Source organism: Passer domesticus, chromosome 14, assembly GCF_036417665.1.
Source record: "Passer domesticus isolate bPasDom1 chromosome 14, bPasDom1.hap1, whole genome shotgun sequence".
Taxonomy (NCBI): domain Eukaryota; kingdom Metazoa; phylum Chordata; class Aves; order Passeriformes; family Passeridae; genus Passer; species Passer domesticus.
In genome coordinates this window covers 17,170,638-17,189,724 of record NC_087487.1, presented here as the reverse complement: position 1 = coordinate 17,189,724, position 19,087 = coordinate 17,170,638, and the positions used below count along the sequence as shown (strand labels likewise).

Genomic DNA, 19,087 nt, shown 5'->3' with positions numbered 1-19,087 from the left:
GCCTGTTGTACAGGTGAGTGACATCACCCGTCGTTCAGGTGTGTGACGTGACCCATTGAACCGGTGTGTGACGTGTCCTGGGGCAGTGGCACCTCACCCGGGGTATGCAGGTGTGTGAGGTGTCCCTGTGTACAGGTGTGTGATGTGTTCCCCTGTTCAGGTGTGTGCGGTGTCCCCATGTTCAGGTGTGTGATGTGTTCCCCTGTTCAGGTGTGTGCAGTGTCCCCATGTTCAGGTGTGTGATGTGTTCCCCTGTTCAGGTGTGTGCGGTGTCCCCATGTTCAGGTGTGTGATGTGTTCCCCTGTTCAGGTGTGTGCAGTGTCCCCATGTTCAGGTGTGTGATGTGTTTCCCTGTTCAGGTGTGTGCGGTGTCCCTCTCTCAGGTGTGTGACTCGGTCCCGTCCCGGCCGGAACGGGGCCGCGGGCCCTTTAAGCGAGGCTCCGCCCCCTGCCCGTCCTGGCCCCGCCCGCTCATCCCCGCCCTCCTCTCGGCCCATCCCGAGCTCCCATTGGCCGGGCCGTGCTGAGGTCCCGCCTCCCGGCGCCGCCAGCCAATGGGAGGAGCGCTGGGCGAGGCCGTGGCCAGGTTGGTGCGGGGCCGATGGCGGCGGGTCCGTGAGGGGAGCGCTGGGAGGGGGTGGGAAGCGGCGCGTCCTGAGGGGAGCGGGGCCCGTGGGGGCTGCGGGACACCCTGAGGGGAGCGGGATCCCATGGAGCGCTGAGGAGAGCAGGGCCCCGGGGAGGAGCGGGACACTCTGAGGGGATCCGGACCCTCCTCAAGTGTGAGGGGAGCGGGACCCTGTGAGGGGATCGAGACCTTGTGAGGGGAGCGGGACCCCCGAGGTGCCGAGGGCGGCGGGAGCTGAGGGGCGAAGGACTCTCCCGAAATGCTGCGGGGAGCGGGGTCCCTTGAGGGCGTGGGGATCCCCTGGAGTGCTGGCGGGGTCGGGCCCCGGAGGAGCCCCCGAGCAGGAGCTGTGCCGGGGAGCCGGCTGTCCCACGGCGGCCTCCAGCCGGCTCCTGCCTGCTGGAATCCCTCGGCACAGCCGAGCCCAGCCCGCAGCTCTGGGGGCCGCGGGAACGCCATTAAATCGTAGTGGTGTCACCTGAAGAATGCCTTGGGGGTAGATGGAGAACGTTAAGGTCAAGGATCCATAACAATATAGAGTTTTCTTACCTATACCTCATCCTGACAACAAATTGTTTGTGGAGCTGAGGATTGAAGAAAAAAAAAAAAACAAAAAAAACCAAAAACCAACCCGAACTTTCAGCTGTAGGCTGAGCAATAATTAAAGTGCTCAGGCAGGTTCTAGTTGTCATGCAGCAAAATGAAGCCTTGTTATTCGGGTTGAAGTTAAGCGTACCATGAGCTGTCCTTATTGAGAAAAAAAAAAAAAAAAGTGCTCTTCCAGGAACTTAAATTCCTGAAGTGTAGAGAGCTAAGGACTTATAAAAAGGATGCCTTTGTTCAGTTTTTAATGTCTGTTGGTAGACCTGATGTATGTTTCGACCATAATTGAAGACAGTTCGCCCAAGTGACTGTGTTTCTTTTTTAATAAAATTATAGAATGTAGCATTTAAAATGTTGAGCAACATAGTTATAAGGTGGTTTGTTCACAGGTAGACCAAAAAAAACTTGGAAAAAAAATTCCTGATTGCTGCAGTTTGAGTATGTAACTTTTCTAATATTGCTGGTGGAATGACACTTCTGGATTTGCCCCTTTGTGTAGCGAGCGTTCACACCCGCCAGCTTTCTGTGCATTCTCTGAATCCTTCATGCTGAGAGCTGAACTCTGCTCTTGGGGAAGCTGAGAGCGTCTGGGTTTTGTTGCAGGTGCTGCGGGTGTGGAAGATGAGGCTGCCCGAGAGCCGGACCAGGCCCTTCCAGGCTCCTGCCGCCGTGCGCAGCTTCCCGGGCAGGCAGGTGTTCGTGTTCCCCGATGGCCCCGAGGAGGAGGAGGAGGAGTCCGAGGAGGAGCTCAACGTGATGGAGCTGCGGCCCCGGGGCAAGGAGCAGCAGCGGGGCAGCGCCCGGGCCCGGCTGGGGGACGTGGTGCTGCTGGAGAGGGAGCTCACCCAGGAGGACAGCCTCAACAAGCTGGCCCTGCAGTACGGCTGTAAGGTGAGGCTCAGCACCCCCAGGGGGTGCAGCAGCTTCAGAGGTGTCCTGTGCTCTGCTGGCCATGACAGGTGTCAGCCCTGCCTGGTGTAGGAATGGTCATTGTCCGGGTAAAACTGGAGACAGGCAGAAATAACCCCAGACAAACACAAAAAGGGGTTGTTCAGCCAACAGCCTGGGACAATGTGGTGAGCCTCACACCCTGCCTGACCTGCTTTCCTGTTTAATTTCGGTGACTAAGTGCAGGTTGTACTGAGTTATTTCAGTGAGGGCAAACATTAGGGAGCTGACTGTAGAAATGAGGGCCAGGGCTGTGCTCTCAAGGAACACTGGAGTTTTTGAAGCAAATTCAGCAGTACAAAGAGACACCACAGTTATAGGTGAGGTCTTTTGTTTATTTTTTGAAAGGTATCAGCTTACATTTTCCAAGGAAGGTCTGAGTAACAGCGGTGGATGTGGAGAGGTGCCAAAGTTCAGTCCCAAGGTCCAGGTGGTGTCTGTGTTTGGGTTTGGGTTGTTTGCTGTCATCCCAAAGCATGCCCTGTTCAGGTGCCTGTGGGCAGGAGGGAGGGCATGTGCACAGTGAGATTTCTGAGCTGGAACAACTGCACAGCACGTTTTCTTTGTTCCAGAAAAGAGCAGAACTGCTGGAACGTTTAATTACCTGCTCTGAACATTAGAAGCCTCCTGTTGCTGAGCAGTTGGAGCTGTGTTTTAGAGCCCCCTTTGTCTGCAAGCTGGACTGTGATTGCAGAGTTCCATGATGAAACAATTGGCCAGCAGGGATAATGATACAGCTCTGGCTCCAGTGCTGCCCTGCCAGTGCAGTCTTGCTTAACCACACAGCAGCTGTATGGTGCAGCTGAGGCAAGAGGCCTTAGAGGGATTGCAGCAATTCCTCCCCTCCCAAGCCCTTAGAAACAAAAACAAAACAAGAAAGGCACCCGTGTAGGTTCTGCTGAGCCTGATGTGTGTGAAGAAGCGAGTCTGGTGGGACTTGAATAGGCCTTGATTAGCCCCAGGAGAGCCTGAGGAGGCAGAGCTGAGCTTTGGGTGTAGAGCTGTGTGCTGCTCCCAGCAGCACCTGGGCAGACTCACAGCAGTTGGGTGAACTCAGAGGAGGGAGATTCTGGGGAGTTCTTTGGTTTGTGAAGAGTCCTGCTGTGCCTCTGCACTGTCACCCTGCTGTGCCTCTGCACTGTCACCCAGTTCTGTGGCTGCTCCTCTGCTGCCCCACTCCCGGAGCCTTTCAGCCCCTCTGGAGGCTGCTGGGCCTGCCAGGGGAAAAGCAAGCTGATGGAAGGACCACAGTGCTCTCCTCCCTCAGGACAAAAACTGTCCTGCTGCCTCCCTCCATTGCAGAAAGGGCACTTGTGACTTGTTCCAGTTAAACTGAAATCCTTATTGTAGAGATTTGTCTGTTTGTCTCTTTAAAGACTGGCATGACAGTGTTCATGTGGTTTATTTTATTTGCACAATTAAACAGGTCCTGAAAGGTTGCTAGGACAGCAGTGAGAACTGTAACCACAGATATCTAGGCAAATGTGTGTTAAAATCCAGGATGAACTCCTTGAAATGAATGAGAACTTGACATCGGTTGGGAAGGGGATAGTAAGACAGTGCAACCAATAGCTCTGTGTGCCACAGATAACTTGGCAGAGATGCAAAGCACTTCAAAATTCTCATTTTTACTCTTGACCATTTATAGTCTTGGCTTGCTTTTGGCATTGTTCTTGGGCTGAGACAAGAGGAGCTCACTGCAGCCAAAAAAAATGAGTACAGAAAATAAGCCCAAACGCTTGTGCAGCCCAATCTCTCGCATGCTTCCCATCAGCTTTGTTTGTTGTTTCTGTGCGAGTGCTGCTCCACTTTCTGTTTCTAGAGTCTTAGCACCACACTGCAGTGTTTGATTGCAGACACCATGGGGGATATTTACTGTCCCAGTAATTTGTTTTCATTGGAACAAATCCAGAAACTGAAGCAGCACCTCACCTAGGAGGCTCTGGGTGAGATTGTTGTTTCATAACTAAGAAATTTTGCAGGGTTTAAGTCCAGAGCTGACCCTGGGGCTGGCTGTGAGGAGACCAAAACAGTGACTGAGGATTCCTTTGCCTCAGGGTCCCCAGATCAGGTTCTGGATTAAATGTGCCATTTTCAGAGCTCTCAAGCTTTGCAGAGTAAATGTGAAATTCAGGCCTCCATCTCCTCTTGTCTCACCTCTGAGCAGAGTGCTTGGGAAGCAAAGTGGGTTTTTTGTTTTAGCTCCCCAGTTTCCTTGGCAGCCTCGAGCGTGTGTGCAGTGAGTGCAGGTCATGTGATTTGTGAAGAGCAGAGCACAGTCCCTGTGCTGTGTCTGCTTGCTGTGATGGATGAGAGGTGCTTTACCTGTTTGTGGTGCCTTTCTCTTTGCTTTGGCTCTTGCTGTTCTGTTTTGTGCCCTCCAGCCTTTTCCTCAAGGTTCTTTCACATCTCCTTGGCTGCAGCAGAGAGCTCCTGGCACACACTGCCATCCTGTTCCTTTCCTTTGACAGAGGGTTTAGTGCAGCTAAGTTGCTGTGCCTGCTGGGTGGCTGTGAGTGGCCACTGGATTAAGCATCTTTAATTTAATGTTAAATGAGGATGCTGCCTTGCCTTGTCTTTGCATTGGCACTGCCTGTCCCTGTGTCTGATGCTGCACGTGTGGCTGCTTCTCCCTTGCTCTTCCTGCTGCTGGCTGGGGACACAGCTCAGAGAGGAGCCCACACAGGAGCCACCAAAGGAGCACAGAGGTCATTGTCCTTCAGCAGGACATGCTCAGGAGGAATGGGCTGGATGAGCAGCTGTCCTGCAGAGGAGAGGTGTCCCTTGAGCAGAGGATGTGCCTGTGTGGGAGATGCTCACCTGCTCTCCAGGCTGTGCCCTTGCTTTCAGAACTGGTGTGCTCCCAAAATGGAGCTCTGATCACTCTGGAATCATTTCCTCAGCAGGAGATGCTCACACTGGTGTTGTGCTGTCACCTGAAGCACTCGTGTGTAAAGTATGAAAATAGTTTTCAAAAGGATCTGTTGGTTAAAAAGATTCTTCTTGCCTTAACTTAAAGAAGGGCAAAGAAGGCAAGGGGAAGGAAAAGCAGTATGGAGCAAAACAGAGCAGGTACAAGAGGTGGAGGTTGTAGACTGGTTTAAGAAGGGACCAACTCTGTCCTGCAGAGCCTGGAGCACCCCTGGAGCTGCCGGGGAATCTCTCAGAACATCAAACCTCTTGCATCCAGGGCCTGATGGCTCCTGCACACTGGTTTTGTAGCTGCTTCCTGCCTCACTCCTGGGCTGTCCTGCCCTCACTGTTTGTGTCCTTTCTGGATTCCTTAGGTTGCAGATATCAAGCGCGTCAACAACTTCATCCGGGAGCAGGACCTGTACGCGCTGAAGTCCATCAAGATCCCGGTGCGGCCGCACGGGCTGCTCACCGAGGGCGCCGGGGCCCTGCGGCCGCCGGGGCCCGCCCAGCCCGGCCCGACGCGCGCGGCGCCGCCGGAGCCCGACCCCGGTGCCGCGGGCTCTGCTGCCGGCCGGCGTCTCAGTGAGTACTTCAGGGGCATCGACCAGAGCATCCAGGACGCCGTGCAGGTGGAGGTGCAGCTGAGCGCCGAGTACGGCGGGGAGGGGCTGGAGCGGCCGCCGCCCGAGGCGGGGAAGCGGGACGCTGGGAACGGTGCGGACTGCGGGATCCAGTGGTGGAACGCCGTGTTCATTATGCTCCTGATAGGAATCGTCCTGCCCGTGTTTTATATCATCTATTTTAAAACACAAGGCCTGGTGGCCCACAGCTCTAACGTGACAAACTCAAATGTTTCAACAGCTGGATAGGAAGGGGAATTACCAGCAGGCTCAGTCGTAGGAAAAAAAATCCTAAGGTGAAAGGGCAGCCCACTCCAGCCTCTCCAGCAGTGATGCCCGTATGCTTGTGACTGACTCAAGTGCACCCAAGGGGATAAGACAATACAGATTATTTTTATAAGTAGCTGATGATGTAATCCTGAATTTGACTGAAAATTAGGTGATGTGATTTTGATAGAAAAACAAGGATGCTTTGTTGCCTACAGAGATCATCACCCAGGTGGCTTCAGAGTTGGGAACTCTGTTGAGGGAAAGTATTTTGTAGCAATTTACTCATTGTGGTTGCTTCAGGTATTTCTTAATGCCGTGTCTAGAAGCAAATTCTGTGCTGCTGAGCTAGAGAGTGCAGTATTAATGTGGTTGGAAATTTTGGAGTTGTTTGCATTTTAAGGAAACACTTTTTGCTGGAATAGAAGTGGGGGACACTTTTCTCAGAAATGTCATTTTTGTCTCTTGCAGACCGTGGTGGTTTTGGCCTGCTAGACCCTAGTGATGCCTTCTGGGGCTCTAAGCTGGGTGTGCCAGGGCACGGTGACACTGCCAGCACCCCACCTTGTCACCCCCCTGAGCAAACCTTTGAGCTGTGTTCAGTTAGGATGCATCAGGCCCAGCCCTGGGAAGGGTGAGCCCAGACCTCCTTCCCTCAGTGAAATCCAGAGATGGCTCCTGAGATCAGAGCTCTCAGTGCAGGGTCTGTGCTGCTCAGCCCTGCAAGGCCCAGGTGGGCAGGGGGTGTTGGGTGATGACAGGAGAGCACAAGAGAGGAGTCACAGGCACTTCTCAAGGGCTGTTTTCTGCCAGGAGGGCTAGTCAGTATTATTTGCCAAAAAAAATCTAATAATGGTCTGTAGTGGTGCTTCTCAGACACCCAGGCTCAGTCATGGAATTACTTCCTTGTGTGCAGTCTGAGTGGGAGTGAAGTGGGAGCTGGGTGCAGGTTGCAAGGTCCAGGACAGAAGTCCAAGGAGGTGAAGCTTTCTAGGAGAGGACCGTGAAGCTGCTGATGGTGACAGTTTCTGTGACCTGACCACGTGCACTGAAAAGCCTCGCAGGGCAGTGGAGGTGCTGGTCAGCCCCAGGCCTGTGCTCTTCAGTCACTCAGCAAACACTACCTTCTGCAAGGGAGGCCTTGGGAGCTTTGCTAAAGAGAAGAACTTGCCTCAGAAATTTGATTCAGCAAATTCTGGGCCTGTGGGCAGAGTAAAGGCTTTCCTGGAAGCAACCACTGAATGTGTGGGCAGCTGCTGTTGGTGCTGAGGGCAGCGCTGGTGGGCAGGGGCAGGAAGCTGCTGCTCGCCATCCCCACCTCAGCCCAGCCCCATCTGCACCTTCCCAGCTGCCAGCAGGACCACGGGGCTGGAGAGGGGCTGTGGTACAGGCACCTGCTGTGCAGGTGTGGCCCAGCCTGGCCGGAAGGACGCCTCTGCCTGGACAGGGAGGATTGAAGCTTCTCCAGCAAGGTGGGGACCCCACACTACACAGGCACAGCCGTGTGCTGCTACAGTGAGAACCTGTGCTCCCTGCAGCTCTCAAAAGTGGGAACCTAATTTTGTTAATGAACACTCCAAAGTACCTTATACTGAACAAAATCTTGTATTTTTCTTCTGTGAAGAGCTGTATCTCTTTGTTCTGGGGAGAGGGCGGGAACAGGTTCTTACATTTTTAAATAAAGCCACATGAAATGAAAGCACAAGGGGCACAGCTTGTGCTTTATTTGCTACCCCACAGCTGAGCACCTGCCGTAGAACGAGGGGCCCCTTGCAGCCTCACTCAGCCTGGCCAGAGCAGGAGTGGGAGCAGGAGGAGGAACAGGGGCTGAGGCAGGACTGGCCTTGGGCTCTCCACTGGGTCCTCTGCCAGTTTCTCCCTGTTTTACAGAAAGGTTCTTGGCAGGCATCAGTCCCTGAGTGCAGTAACAAGTGTGTGATGAACATCCTGGTGGCTGCAGCTGAGAGCCAACCCTCGCACGTGGAGTGACACCTGCAGGGGGCAGGGACGGGACGAGTGCTCTGCAAACACGAGAGAGGCCGGAGTACACAGTAAAAGCCAGTATCTTTACTTTAGTGAATGCAGGATACAAATATTTTACAACAACCTCTAGCATTTTCTTAACCATTTGATAAAAAGTTCACTAGAATATTTATTGTATATTGAAGAAAAAACAACACATTCAGGGAAAAAAATTGAGATTAACTTATTTTTTTTCTTAAAAGATTCGTCTCAAGGATGGCAACAAAGTCCAGCTTGTGCCGCCAAACGGCTTATCAGCATTAAACCGTGAACAGCTTCTTGTGAACTGTTGACTACAAACATTTACCAAATACATAAATCTCTTTTAAAAAAGCCATTTTAAATATAGCAAAGCAGTGTTCTCTTGCACAGCAAAGTGAAGAAAGGTTCTACTAAGATTTAAATGTTTACATTGGTTAAGTCTTTCTTTCACATTCGGATTTAACTTCTGCCCAGGATCAATTGTTAGGAGTTGTTTTGTTCCTTATTTACTATGTATTTCTTGTGCGCACAGTAACTCGCAAGTTTCTGATGCATTAGTGTCCTTGGAGGGAAGGCAAGGCTAAAGCAGTTCTCTCTGACGAGTCCCTGACAACGTGGCGTTCTCAAAACTATCGTGAGAGCTCGAGGATGGAGGTGATTTGTCACAACAGAGATAAAAATCTTAAATCATTCAGACCTGACTGGCTTCAGCCCAGGATTGGATCCACTTGCACTTCAGTCAGCAGAGATAATTTTAAAAAGTTTTTTTTTTTTAACATGTTGAAATATCTGTGCTATGTCATCTCTTTTTTTTTAATATAAAACATTTTTACAATTTCTAAAAAAGTATGTTTCAAAGTGAGTTACTTGTTATTAAAAACCAGGATTCCCATGTCCTCGGTGGCAGGAGGTGCTCCCCGAGACCCGAGGGCTGTGGAAGGACGTTTCTGCCGGGCTGGGCAGCACAGGGCCACCCTTGCCCAGCTCTTTAGAACTGATTCTTTTTATTATTTTTTTTGTAATTCATTGGTGCAATTTCAATACAAACTCTAACCCTTGTGTAGCTTTGTCTTTAAGAAAACAGTAGTTAAGTACTGTTTAAAAACCTGCATAGAAATAAAGACTATTGAGATACAGTCAGCAAAGCCATCTGATAAGGCACACAAGAAAATAGACAGTAAATGTGAATGCAGAACTCCCACTCGGATGTACAGCAAAGTTCATACAGGTGCATAAATCATGGAACTCACATCACTGGTCAGAGCAGCAAAAGGTTGCAGGGAGCAGCAAGTGGATTGGGTCACTGGGGCCACAGCGGCCAGGGGCACGTGTCCCTTCTGCCCCCACCCTCCTGCCAGCCGGGCTGAGCCCAGGACAGGGGAAGCAGTTCCAAGGGCAGGGCTGAGGGCACTGGAGCCCTGCCAGGACAACGAGACAGGGCTGGAGCCACAGGTACCACAGGGCCACCGCCCTTCTCACCCCTCCCTTACAGCATCAAGGGACTTTCCTTAACTGGAAAAAAAAAAAAAAAAAGGTCCAAGGAAAAAATGTAATAAATATCAGGGCTAACTCTGAAGAGTTTGGGCAATCCCACAGCTCTGCAGCTTCCACCCAGAGCCAGCACTGCCAGCCTGGAGGTGACCGGGAGCACCGGTGGGATCACGGCCCCGCATCCAACACCAAACCTGCTCCCGGCCCAGTCTCGTGGCACAAGGGGGCTCTGCATTCCTCCCCCTCTTTCTTGGAAGCAGCAAATTTTTCCCAAACCACTTGCCAACTCACAAAACCTTTTGTGCTCCTCTGATATGTGTCATTTCCCTATCATGAGAAATTAGGTCAAGTTTTTCCACTGGTTTTTTTTCCTCCTCGGAAGAGGCAGCTTTAAAATGATGCCTTAAAATGTGTTGTAACAGATTTTTTATATTTATGCAGGATGAACTTAACACCGGAATTTTTTTTGCCACTTTGCTATTTATATACATATATATAAAATGTATAATGAAGCTTAACCATACAGCACAGAGATTACAATTGAACGGCACACATTCACCACCAGTGAGGGGGCCAACCCCTTTATACACCCTCTGAAAAATCTGGATAATAATATTAATAATAATTAAAATCCAAAGAAAGTACAGTATATTTAACAAAATAGTAAATATTAAACAGTGAATACTCTACTTAATAAGGACCTCGCCTTGTTTCAAGTTGGCGTCAATCCACAAAAATATACTTTTTAATCTGGTGACCGTACAATACATAGGTACTTACACCAAAGGTGATAATATATTTAGGATGCTATATACACAAAGAGTTTGGCTCAAATTTAAATTTACATATAAGTGTTCATGGCTTATTTTTCCCCCAAGGTTCCGCCTGCAAGTTTTTCCTTTTCATCTTTGAAAGCAAAAACTAGAAAGTCAAAATAAGATAAAACTATACTCTACAAAAAAGCTACAACATACAGCTTTGGCTTATATAAATAATTCATAGCAGAATGTGTTCAAAAGTACTGTATATAACTTTATATATAGTCTTCAATTCATTAGGGTATTGTTTTCTTTAATATAAAATATACATGAGCTAAAATCCGTTTCTATATTTTTCAAAGGTATGAACGTAAAAACAAATTTGTCAAACATATTCCAATTATAACTTAATATATTAATTTTATTTTGTTAATGTTCTATTTTCTAGGCTAATATTTTCTGAATATTTCATGCGAGTTCTCTATGCTCTCTTTCACTCATTAAAAAAATCACTTCTTTGACCCAATACACTTTTTTTTTTTTTTGCACGTGCAAAACAGGATTTTTGTTTTGTTTTTTTTTTTATTTCTTATAGCATCAGCCCTTCTCCATGCACCCTCTGCAATAGAGACCCATGCCAGGTTGGGTAATAGAAAGGTCAGTTTATGTACAGTATTGCTTTCTTCTTCCTGCTTTTCTACTGCTCTGCTGCTACAAAGCAATTATTTCTTAACTACGAGTAACCATAGAGCTGACTACACACAGGGACGGTACTAGAGGCGAGCCCTCGCTCGGGTGGGCGTGGAGGAGGAGGAGACACTGCGGGGACACCGCTCTGCGCGGGCCGGGCCGGGGTCACACACGAGTCCAGGTAAGTGCCAGACTAGAGATCAAACCTACGGGATTGTTCTGTTACTGTTACCAAGGGACATCTGCAGCTATACAAGAGTTTGTCGTAAGTGCCTGATGATTGGTGTATGCTACACACACTAGCACATATATATGCATGTGAAGATATATATATGCACGTATGTATATACATATAAATATACTTATTCATGTCCTTATTTATAAATTTAGATATGTCAGGACAGTTCATGTTGAGAACACAAAGCTGCGAGGGCGGCACGGCGGGTTTATGTCACCCACGTGTCCATCCTCATGCGCTTTACCGAGGGGCTCTCCCGATCCTCGGCGGCGGGCGGCCGCCCCAGCACCACGGGCGAGTGGAAGTCGCTGCGCGGGTCCTCGCGGTCGCTGCCGTCGTAGGAGCTGCTGGAGCTGCTCAGGCTGTCGACCGGGGAGCGCCCCAGCTCCTGGCGCGACGGCGGCGGCGGCGGCTGCGGCGGCTGCGGCTGCTGCGGCGGGAACCCCGAGGGGGTGACGCGGTCCCGGGGAGGGGAGATCGGTTCCGATTTGATGTTGATGTTTTGGTTGGTGTTAATGGAGAGATTTGAACCCTGAGATAGCTGGCTGCCAGTGCTGGGGAAAGAAAACAGAAAGGTGCAAGTCAGAAAATGCAGAGAGCAAAAACCAAGTGACAGTTCACGTGTCTGTGATGGTGAGGGCTTGGGGCTCAGCACAGAAATAAATGCAGTTTACTGGGAAAAGCAAAGGTGAAAAAATCATTAATTAAAGGTCTGAGCTGCATTTAAAGAAGTTCAGAACAAATAAATATTTTCTATTGCCAAACATTTCAGTCGCCACACAGGTGCCCCCTTGGTGAGGAGCTGAGCCTGCAGGGACACAGCTCATTAGCTGGAGACTGGAGCTGACTGAAGGGACAAACACCCCGACACACGAATGTTTTCCAGCACAGACAAGAGGTGGAAATGTGCTGAACATTCCCTTGGTGCAGCTGCTGCAGCCCCCAGTGCTGCCCTGCCCTGGTACTTACACAAGAGAGCTGAGGGCCGCGGGCCGGAGGTGGTGCTGCTGCCAGGCAGACACCTGCCCCAGGGACAGCATTCCTGGGGAGTTAAAGCCCTGCAGGGCAGACAGGTCTGCGCTAGTCAAGGAGTAATCTAAGAGGGAAAAACAAATAAACAGCAAGATAATGTACAGGGGGTTAATATATATAACATACATATATACATAAACACAAATACAAAGGCTTTCTGTCCAAAATAAATAAAGGCAGCTGATCCAAAGGAATCCAAACGTGAAAACTCTTGAAGTCTGGGAGCAATCCTGCCAAGCTCACAGGGAGCTTAACATTACAGAAGCCTCCAAATGAAAAATTTTTGCATTCTGCTTTCAGGTCCTCCATGTTGCTGTCTGGGAGCTTGTTCCAAACCCAGAGGTACAGGACATTAATGCAGTGTACATACAGAGGTGTGCACCTTACAGGCCCTCAGGAGTCCCAGCTGCTCCCAGCAGGTGAAGCTTCTTGGGCTGCCTTTTTCTTTTTGTTTCATTTCTTCTCACTACTGAAACTCTGAAACCCTCACATGTATTTCTGCACAGCTTCAGAAAGGTTTCATCCCAAGAAGATTGACCCAAAAAGCCCCTTTAATTAATTTTTAAAATAAAGAAAAAATAACAACTGTGCAGCCCCTGCAGTGACCCAGACATGCACTGAGCCTGCAAAGCAGCCAGGCCTCCAAGAGCTGCCCAGGCACACCCTGGGCTGGATGTGCTGGGCTGATGGGGTTTGTCAGAGCAGGCCTGAAGGAAGCACTGAAAGGAATCCAGTTCCCATGTAATCTTTTTCCACTGCAATTACAGCTTTTATGACCATGGACAATTAACTTCTGACACTTCAGACAGAATGTGTCTGGTGCCAGGGCTTTGAGGAGGTATTTTTCCAAAGAGCACACATGTCACTACACAATTAGCTGCATTATTAATTCCCTAAATAATCACGTATCTGCTGGCAGTGACAGTGCTGCCCTGCTGCAGGAGTGACCTGATGTGAGATGTACACACAAGAGCTCCTTCTGCACCACAGAAACCATCACTGCTGGGACCCCCACAGGCAGCACTGGAAGTTTGTACCTCTGCAAAACAACTGACCTGAAGCCAGGAATTTATGGCTTGGTGTGCTCTGCTCAAGTGTCAATTACTAATTAACTGATTGTGGGGGGTTTTAATATTTTTTTTAATGCCTGGACTGTTTTAGAATAGTAATTCAGTTAGTTCTGGCCCTTCCTCCAACAATCTACAGAATACCAAGATTATATAAAATAGGATATTTGTGGAAAACTGATATCCAACATTTTAATTAAGGGTCCAAGAGCTGAAGCTATCCCTTCCAGTCCTGAAAAAAACAACCTTATCAATCCAGAAAAATAATTAAGGTATTTAAATTTTATCTTAGTCCTTGAATTGCAAAACTGAAATTGTGCTGTAAGTGGTGACTACCCTGAGAATCCCCAGGCAACAATTTCGTTTCAACATCAAATTTCTTCCTGCAAATCCCATGAAAGGTTCAATCTAATATAAATTATTCTAAAGTGTGTGAAAACCACTAAAGGATAAAAGCTTTGCACAAATTATTTGCATTCTCAAAGGAAATGGGCTGGAGTTTAAAATCACACCCCAGCACTTGTGCATTACATAGGACATGAGTTCCCACTGCCTTTGCTGCTTCCTGAGATTCCAGCCCCTCTCAGCTTTTGGTGTTTCAGCCAGCAGCTCACAGGTTATTCTGAGTGAGGGATGCACCCAGCTGCTCCTGAAACTGAAGGGTTTGTCAGTGAAACTCAGTGAGGCTCCTCTGAGCAGGGACCAGAAGGGTTTGCTTTGAACAGCCACTGAACACAGGAGCTGAGGCACCTCTGGGGCAAGAGCCAAACCAAGGCCTGCATGTGCAGCTACTCCCACTCCAACTGATCATCCAAAGCAAGCCCCTGCTCTGCCCCAACTTCTGCACTCCCTGCCTCACACTTCACCCTCTCAGGCAGCTGTGCTTGCATCGACTCCAACAACTGCACTGGAGCTGCTGCAGGGCAAACACAGCCCCTGGCTGGGGGGTGACATGGGTGACAATCCCTCTCTGTGCACATTCCTGGCTGCTGCACTGCCCAGGGCACAGAGAGGGGCTCGGGCACTGCCAGCTAATGAGCTCATTACCACAAAAAGATACAAGAGGATGTGAGGTGCTTGGCTGGCTAAACTAAAACTGCAGTGAAGACTTTCAAAGCTAAGAGTGGAGAAAAGGAGAAAAATCTGATCTTTAGAGATGTGGAATTCCACCAAAGCCCTGGTGGATGCTGGACAACCCTTTTGGTGAAGAAATTTTCCCCAATATCCAACCTAAACCTCCTCTTGTGCAACTTGAGGCTGCACTTGCCTCATGTTCCATCACTTATTACTTGACTTCCATGAACTACTTTCCCAACTACCAAACCACTCATCACTTTTACATTACCAAATGCCTTACATCACACCCAGCTTGGACAGAAAGTAGTTTTAAGGTCCTGCAGACAAAAGTATCTGAAGAACAGAAGTACTGAAGGATCAGCTATTGCCTAAAGGTGAGGCACACAGTTCCTGGTGGGACTGCTACAGGCTCAGTTGTGATGAGTAAGAGCTTTCATTTGAACTGAAGAGGAAAACAGAGTCAGGTGTAACAGAAATGTGAATTTCCTGGGCTTCTGAATCCTGTGGGTGCAGTCCCAGCGCTGACCCCAGCTGTGGAGGCCAGTGGGCCAGGAGGGAAGGGAATTCAGGGAGAACCCCTCAGGCTCCTTGTTAGGGTGAGAAGAAAGCTTCTCCCAGCAAGGCCTGCTGCTGCATGGAGCTGTCACGGATGCTACTGGTCCTTCCCCTCTGCTGCGCCCCTGTGCCCTCATCCCATTCGCTCTGCTGTTCTGTCCCACCCCTCAGGATCCCTCTACAAGCCCCTGCTTTGCCTGCCCCAGGGCCCTTCATCCCTGGGCCCATGTGAGGAAGCTGCCCAATGAAGCTCTCTTGGAGCCCCACGGGCAGACGCCGTCTGTCCTCGTGCACTGCCCGGGTCCCAGAGAGCTGAAAGCAGCCGGGAGAGCAGAGCTGTGAGCAGAGCCCCGCCGTGCCCCCAGGGCTGTCCCTCACCCCAGGGCTGTCCCTCACCCCAGGGCTGTCCCTTCCCCTCCAGGGCTGTCCCTCACCCCCCAGGCTGTCCCTCACCCCAGGGCTGTCCCTCACCCCAGGGCTGTCCCTTCCCCTCCAGGGCTGTCCCTCACCCCCCAGGCTGTCCCTTCCCCCCAGGGCTGTCCCTTCCCCCCAGGCTGTCCCTCACCCCCCAGGCTGTCCCTTACCCCCCAGGGCTGTCCCTCACCCCAGGGCTGTCCCTCACCCCCCAGGGCTGTCCCTCACCCCCCAGGCTGTCCCTTCCCCCCAGGGCTGTCCCTCACCCCCCAGGCTGTCCCTTCCCCCCAGGGCTGTCCCTTCCCCCCCAGGGCTGTCCCTTCCCCCCAGGCTGTCCCTCACCCCCCAGGGCTGTCCCTCACCCCCCAGGCTGTCCCTTCCCCCCAGGGCTGTCCCTCACCCCCCAGGCTGTCCCTCACCCCCCAGGGCTGTCCCTCACCCCAGGGCTGTCCCTTACCCCAGGGCTGTCCCTCACCCCCCAGGCTGTCCCTCACCCCAGGGCTGTCCCTTCCCCCCCAGGGCTGTCCCTTCCCCCCCAGGGCTGTCCCTCACCCCCAGGGCTGTCCCTTCCCCCAGGGCTGTCCCTTCCCCTCCAGGGCTGTCCCTTCCCCCAGGCTGTCCCTTCCCCCAGGCTGTCCTTACCCGTGCTGGGGGTGCTGTCCCAGGTGGCCGTGTACACCAGCCCCTGCGGGGGCAGGCTCGGAGTCGTCACCGACAGCACGGGGGTGGCCAGGGGCTGCGTGGACTGAGAACTGCTTATCCTCTGGGTGTTCTGCAAGGCATGGAAACGACAAACCTCGTGAGACCAGGGAGAACCACAGGGAATGCAGTGCCAGTGCAACAGAGCATGGCATCTCAGCGTGCTGCTCTGCTGATCTCTGAGTTAGGAACACATCCCTTTTGTCAGGATTGGTTTTCTAAAAAAAGCTAAAATATTTCAAGACAACCAAAACGATCTTGGCAAACTGAAATGAAAAATTAATTGAAGGCTCACTGGGCCGCTTCCCAAGCATGCAGATTTCAACAGTGTTAGCATTGTAGGACACACAAAAATTAATGCAATTTCTTAGGGATACACACAACAATTCTCAGAAGTTCTTAAGTGATTTAAGAGTTTTGAGTCTTATTCTTAAAGAGGTTTTAGTGCAGATGGTGAGGTGCAGTTCCATCAGAAGAGATTCTCCCACTTCACAGTTGTTTATCCAATTTTCCAAATTTCAGCTGCCAGTTTTGACACTGTGCTGACTACACCTGTCCTGAAAGGAACACAGAGATCTTCTAAATTTGTGTTGATAAGACTTCAGTGATAAAATAATCTTGCTGTTCCCATGGTTCCTGAGAAACTGAGAGAGTACTTGTTATAATGCAGATATGTTTCCAAGCAAATGACACTGGAGTTCACAAAGAGCAATGGTGCTTTTCTGCAGGGAAAACAGCTAAACTAGATTGTCTCAGATAATTCCACTGTGGGCACAATTTGGCTTTTTAATAACTGTCTTTCTTTCCTATATACCGGAATGGAAATCTGCAGCAAACATATCACTCAGAATAAGCTCTAACCAAATTTGCTGGTTAGAAAATTAATTAAACACTGTGGTGAACAGCACCAGACAGCAAAGCTGCTGCCACAGAATGTTCTGCTCTCCATGGTGGTAACTGCAAATCTTCCTAAAAAATATAAGTTCAACACCATTTGGCCATGACAAATACTGTCAAGATCAGAAAATGCTAGGGTTTTATTTTTCAAGAACAGATATTTACTTTTATCTGCAGAATTCTCAGAAATAGTAGCAGTTTCTACACCCTGTATTTCTACAAGGAGCTGGGTTTCAATCTGCTGGAAATACGTTTTCTTAAAGCAAACTTTTCTCTATCTCTGAAAAAATATTTGCTACAAAAGGAGCAGTTTCTCATCTCTTTGGTAGGGATCCATTTCATAACTTTACAAGACTGAAGTTACTACTCCTTTCCCTTATTTCAGACACAGGTATTTCAGGATCTGCAGCACTTAAATTTTTTCTCCACTCTAATCTTGAGAGAACGAGCAGCATTAAAAATGCATCATTCCCTTAAAAATATCAGAATGAGCAGGTACAGAAATGGGGCTGTGTTCAATTTTAAGCTTAAATTTATGAAGATTAATTGAGGGTTATCAATCTTGTATCTTTCCCATTTAAAGAAAGAAATATATATCACAGCTCCCACATTAAAATTAGCCACAGCTGTCACTGGCTGCCAGCTTCTGATCTCTCTTGTGTCTGGCTGCTCTTGAATTCCCACCTTTGAGCCTCCAAGGATTTGGGGGCTCTTTGGCATTTGTTGCCAAACACACACACTGGCTGATGTTCCCACTCTGCTTCAGAGCTCCCAGGTTTCAAAGCTCCCAGAGAAAGTCCCTCTGATTTTCTGTAATTGATCCCTTTAAATCACTTACGTACTTCTGAAAATCTCCCCTAGACCAAGTTTATCTGGCATAAAGACATGTTATTAGAGCAGATTTTTGTGTCTGTCAGGAATTGACCTTTCTCCAAAGCTTTCTTGGATGGCTGCCTATAAAGTTGGGATTACTGCATAATGGAAAAGTAAAGAGGAATATACTGGGAAACAATCCAGACCAAAGGATTTCCTCATGGGATTTTTTTTTTGAGTGGCTAATAAAGGTGGTTTTCTGAGGTAAATTCTTTCTGAATATAATTCTTGGAACACTCAGCCCACAAAGACACTAAGCAATACTTAAATGAGCCCCATATTTGTTGTCCTTGCATGACAAATTTCAGGATTTTTAAAAAATCTTTTTAACTGGTGCAAATGCAGCAGGAAGAATTCAGTATCTTTATTCCATGCTCTGCTGTGGTTGGTAGCTGCTGTTCACATTCAGCGCTCAGCTCCAGCCACACAGAGCGAGCGTTCCCAGCTGGCATTTGGAGCTGCTTCCCAACAGGGGCACGAGCACCAGACAGACCCCGGCAGGTGCAGCCTGTGCTGCTTTGCCACGCTCCAGGCAGAGCCTGCACCTCTCCTTTGTGCTCCTGGCAGAGCTGCTCCCGCTTCCATCACTAGATGGCCCACGCCGCTCACGGGATCCGCGCGCTGCTCTGCACGGGCACGGGGACCCCCCAGGCCGAGGCTTCCAGCCCAATCCCAACCCCAATTCCAATCCCAATTCCAGTCATATCTGATCAAGTGTTTTTACACTGAGACTTCCTTCCTGCACTGAAAACCAGACAGTCCTTTCTGAAGGCAGGAGGAAAGTGGGAGAGCTCTTTCACTGCTCGATTAGCAAGACATCCCAGTAATGCTTCAAAACTTCAGTTTGAAATTCAAAAACCATTTTCCCTTACTTTTTAAATCTATTTCTCATGTTTAAGGTAAAAATCAACCAGCATGCATTCATCAAGAAATTTATCTAAATCACTAAATTTTCCATGCTTTCATGCAATTAGAGCCTCATATTAGCAACAGGTCCATGTTCAACAACGTCAAGGTCTGCAATAGGTCAATTTATTTCTCTGTGATTCTCACACAGCATCTTCTGCCTGGTTTGTGCCACAGCAGCCAAACAATTTGAAATTTGCTCTAAAAATAAGTTACGAATTATTTTAGCCTTACGTTCATTTTCCAGACAGAATGCCAAATGTTAAAACCTTTGGGGAAAAAAAATAGAAAACACACAAATCCCAAGAGTTTCCTCTTAAAAGCAGAATGTCTTTCCACTGGAAAAAAGGTAGAATTATTCATTTGCAATTCTCTGCTCCTTTTGGTAAACAGGGAACACCCC

The 19,087-nt window shown here is 49.3% G+C and overlaps 2 protein-coding genes and 1 long non-coding RNA gene across 6 annotated transcripts in view; 1 reads left to right on the top strand and 2 right to left on the bottom strand.

The window, feature by feature from the left end:
- Positions 1–541: 541 nt before the first annotated feature.
- On the top strand, positions 542–9,060 carry LYSMD4 (LysM domain containing 4). The gene is given in 3 exon segments (XM_064388953.1): positions 542–587; positions 1,836–2,123; positions 5,468–9,060. Coding segments are annotated over 2 exon segments (819 nt in total). The 5' UTR covers positions 542–587; positions 1,836–1,853; the 3' UTR covers positions 6,017–9,060.
- LOC135280740 (uncharacterized) lies at positions 2,495–3,280 on the bottom strand. Its single transcript, XR_010347591.1, has 2 exons — positions 2,785–3,280; positions 2,495–2,673 (listed from the first exon to the last, which is right to left on the bottom strand). It is a non-coding gene; the product is annotated as an uncharacterized LOC135280740 (long non-coding RNA).
- Positions 8,029–19,087, bottom strand: part of MEF2A (myocyte enhancer factor 2A) — an 80,953-nt gene continuing 69,894 nt past the window's right edge. For all 4 annotated transcript variants that reach the window (XM_064388951.1, XM_064388952.1, XM_064388949.1 and 1 more), the window contains 3 exons: positions 15,952–16,081; positions 12,134–12,260; positions 8,029–11,718 (listed from right to left, as the gene is read on the bottom strand). In XM_064388951.1, coding sequence (XP_064245021.1) covers positions 11,373–11,718; positions 12,134–12,260; positions 15,952–16,081 — 603 coding nt within the window. In that variant the 3' untranslated portion in view covers positions 8,029–11,372. The remainder of the gene's footprint in view (positions 11,719–12,133; positions 12,261–15,951; positions 16,082–19,087) is intronic.